Raw genomic sequence first — 2,510 nt, forward strand, 5'->3', positions numbered from 1 at the left:
CTATGGAGGCTATAATTTGGTGTGAATTTGTTTAATAAATTTTAAGAAATTTAATTATCGTCACTGGTTTAAATTTCTTTAGCTAAATATGGATTTAGAATCATTAGAATTTTTGAAACTTAACTTTATAATCTAAATTTTAAAAAAAAATACCTTGATTTCTGAAAATCATACTGAAATTTATATTATTTTATTTTCCAAACAAAATTATAACGTATTTAAACTACACTTTTATAATTTCTATTATTTTCCCAGCAAAAATTATGACGTTTAAACTAAGCTTTTATAATTTATTACACGGATAGACCAAATGTTTGCCTTATTAAAATGATTGACGACGTGGAGGCGAGCAAGTTGCAGCAAGATTTGATCCTCCACCATATTCGTAATCGGTTCGGATAATTCCTTTGCGGATGCGCTTCTCCGCGTACCCTTCTCCAGTGGGCGCACCCTATCCTTTCCCTCATGATGAATGCAAAAAAAATTCCAGCACCAATGCTCACTATATATATCTAGAGGCCTCCTCTGTTATCATGTGTTTCATCTCAGGCCCTCTGATTCTCTGGTCCCAATCTGCCATGAATGCCCAAAGCGGAGTCCATATTACATTAGGCTTTGTAGCGAGGGTTTGTAAATAGACGTAGCTGTGCTGTTGTTTCAGGAAGAATGAGTGGACTAATTGAGAACAGCAGTGGGAGCGAACACCAGCCAGACTCGGCCTGCCTGGGGGACATGCTTTCTGTATTCATGGAGGACGAAAGTGCCCACGTCCAAACGCTAGAAACCCTAGAAAGACTATCTCCTCATCACGAAACCATGGATGCCAACATAAGCGAGGATTGTTTAACTGCTGCTCAATCAGAAGAAAGGCAGCTTGAGATACTCAAGGTATATGTAATTTAGTTTTGCTTGGCAGTTTTTAGATACTCAATGTGTATATTCTTCAACTTGAACTTACAAGAACAATATGCGCAGGGCTGCATATCTTGCACTTGTGCTGCAGAGTTGGAACTGCTGGCCGAAACAGCTAAGTGCCTGGAAATAGCCAGGAAACTGCTGCAACAACAACCAGAATGCCTCAAACAGTCAGTAATGTGCCATCTCAGAAATGTGGGATATGATGCAGCAATCTGCAAATCACGCCCCAAGGATAATAGCAAAAGATTTCCTACTGGTTAGTGGGTCTCTTTGGCTTCCATTTTTTCAGTGTTCTCTAACCATTATAAGTTTTGGAACTTTTTGTCTAGGAAACCATTTTTATAGTTTGAATATAATATTTTTGTTATTTAAAATAACAATTATAAATTTTAGAGTTTTTGAGATTTTTGATAACTGAATCATAAGCAAATGCATTCATTAATTCTGATTAAAGGATCGTGTTTCTTGGGCAGGAAACTATGAGTACATGGACGTGATAATGAAGAGCACAAATTCAGGGAGAAGCATTCGTTTAATTGTGGACTTAGATTTCAGAGCACAGTTTGAGATAGCCAGACCCACTAGGGAATACAGCTCCCTCCTTGGGTTGCTTCCCAAGATATATGTAGGAAGGGATCAGAGATTAGTATCCATTGTAAAAATAATGTGTGAAGGTGTCAAGAATTCTTTGAAGAAGAAGGGGATGCACCTTCCCCCATGGAGGAAATACATGTACATGCACTCAATGTGGTTGGGTTCCTACAAGAGAACAGCAGCCTGCAATTCTCTGCAAGATGTTGTGCATGATGGCTATGATTGCAACATGACAAGCACAGAGACTTCCCCAGTCATGGAGGACATGGGCCACTTGAAGCATGAGGTCAAAAGAATTAGGCATTTTTGGAATACTGTTCATGCCACAGGCCATGTTGATGTTGCAGAGGGGTACCTAAATCTGGGTTCTCCTGCAGGAGGAATCATTTTAAGTAAACCCTCATCAGGAAAGTTGATTATATCAACATTGGCACGCGCTCTAATGGAAGCTGGTCTAACTTCCCTGTCCTCAACGGTAGAACCAGAACGACTATGTTTTCCTGAAGCTCTCCCTGAAGTGGCAATAGCCTGACATTATGATTATATGGAAAGTCTCTTAACCAATATCGCCTGTATATATGATGTATGGACACCATAGATGAAGTCGCTGGGCTGATTGAAACAAAGGATTGATGCGGAGAGAATTGAAGAAAATGCAGTGTGATGAAAGAAACTACTGTAATCTCGGAGATGTTCAAAATTAAACAAACAGTGTCTCTTGGAAGTCTTCTAATCTTTTTTAAAGAAAGTCCGATGAGTGGCCGCATATCTATATTTACACAATTTTTTTTTGAAAAAAAGTCTTTACTTTTGAATTTCTAATTTTTAATTAATAGTTATGTAGGTTAATATCTGTATTTTTTTTAATTTTAATTTAATTATTAGTAATTAAAATTTAATTATTAATAATTATTAAATTAATAGTAGAGATTTAACTTGATAAAATAATTTTAATAATACTTGAACCTAAAATATTAAAATATGATAGATATTTAACT

At 36.7% G+C, this 2,510-nt stretch overlaps 1 protein-coding gene across 1 annotated transcript; it reads left to right on the top strand.

Moving 5' to 3' along the window:
- The first annotated feature begins 416 nt into the window (after positions 1-416).
- LOC149228930 (uncharacterized) lies at positions 417-2,245 on the top strand. The gene is made up of 3 exons (XM_089378420.1): positions 417-888; positions 976-1,174; positions 1,392-2,245. The coding sequence occupies exons 1-3, from the start codon at positions 667-669 to the stop codon at positions 2,042-2,044; spliced, it is 1,074 nt and encodes a 357-aa protein (XP_089234546.1). The 5' UTR covers positions 417-666; the 3' UTR covers positions 2,045-2,245.
- Positions 2,246-2,510: the final 265 nt, after the last annotated feature.

Source organism: Pinus tabuliformis, chromosome J (genome assembly GCF_031772625.1).
Source record: "Pinus tabuliformis cultivar Carrire ecotype Pingquan chromosome J, CPIR1, whole genome shotgun sequence".
Classification (NCBI taxonomy): domain Eukaryota; kingdom Viridiplantae; phylum Streptophyta; class Pinopsida; order Pinales; family Pinaceae; genus Pinus; species Pinus tabuliformis.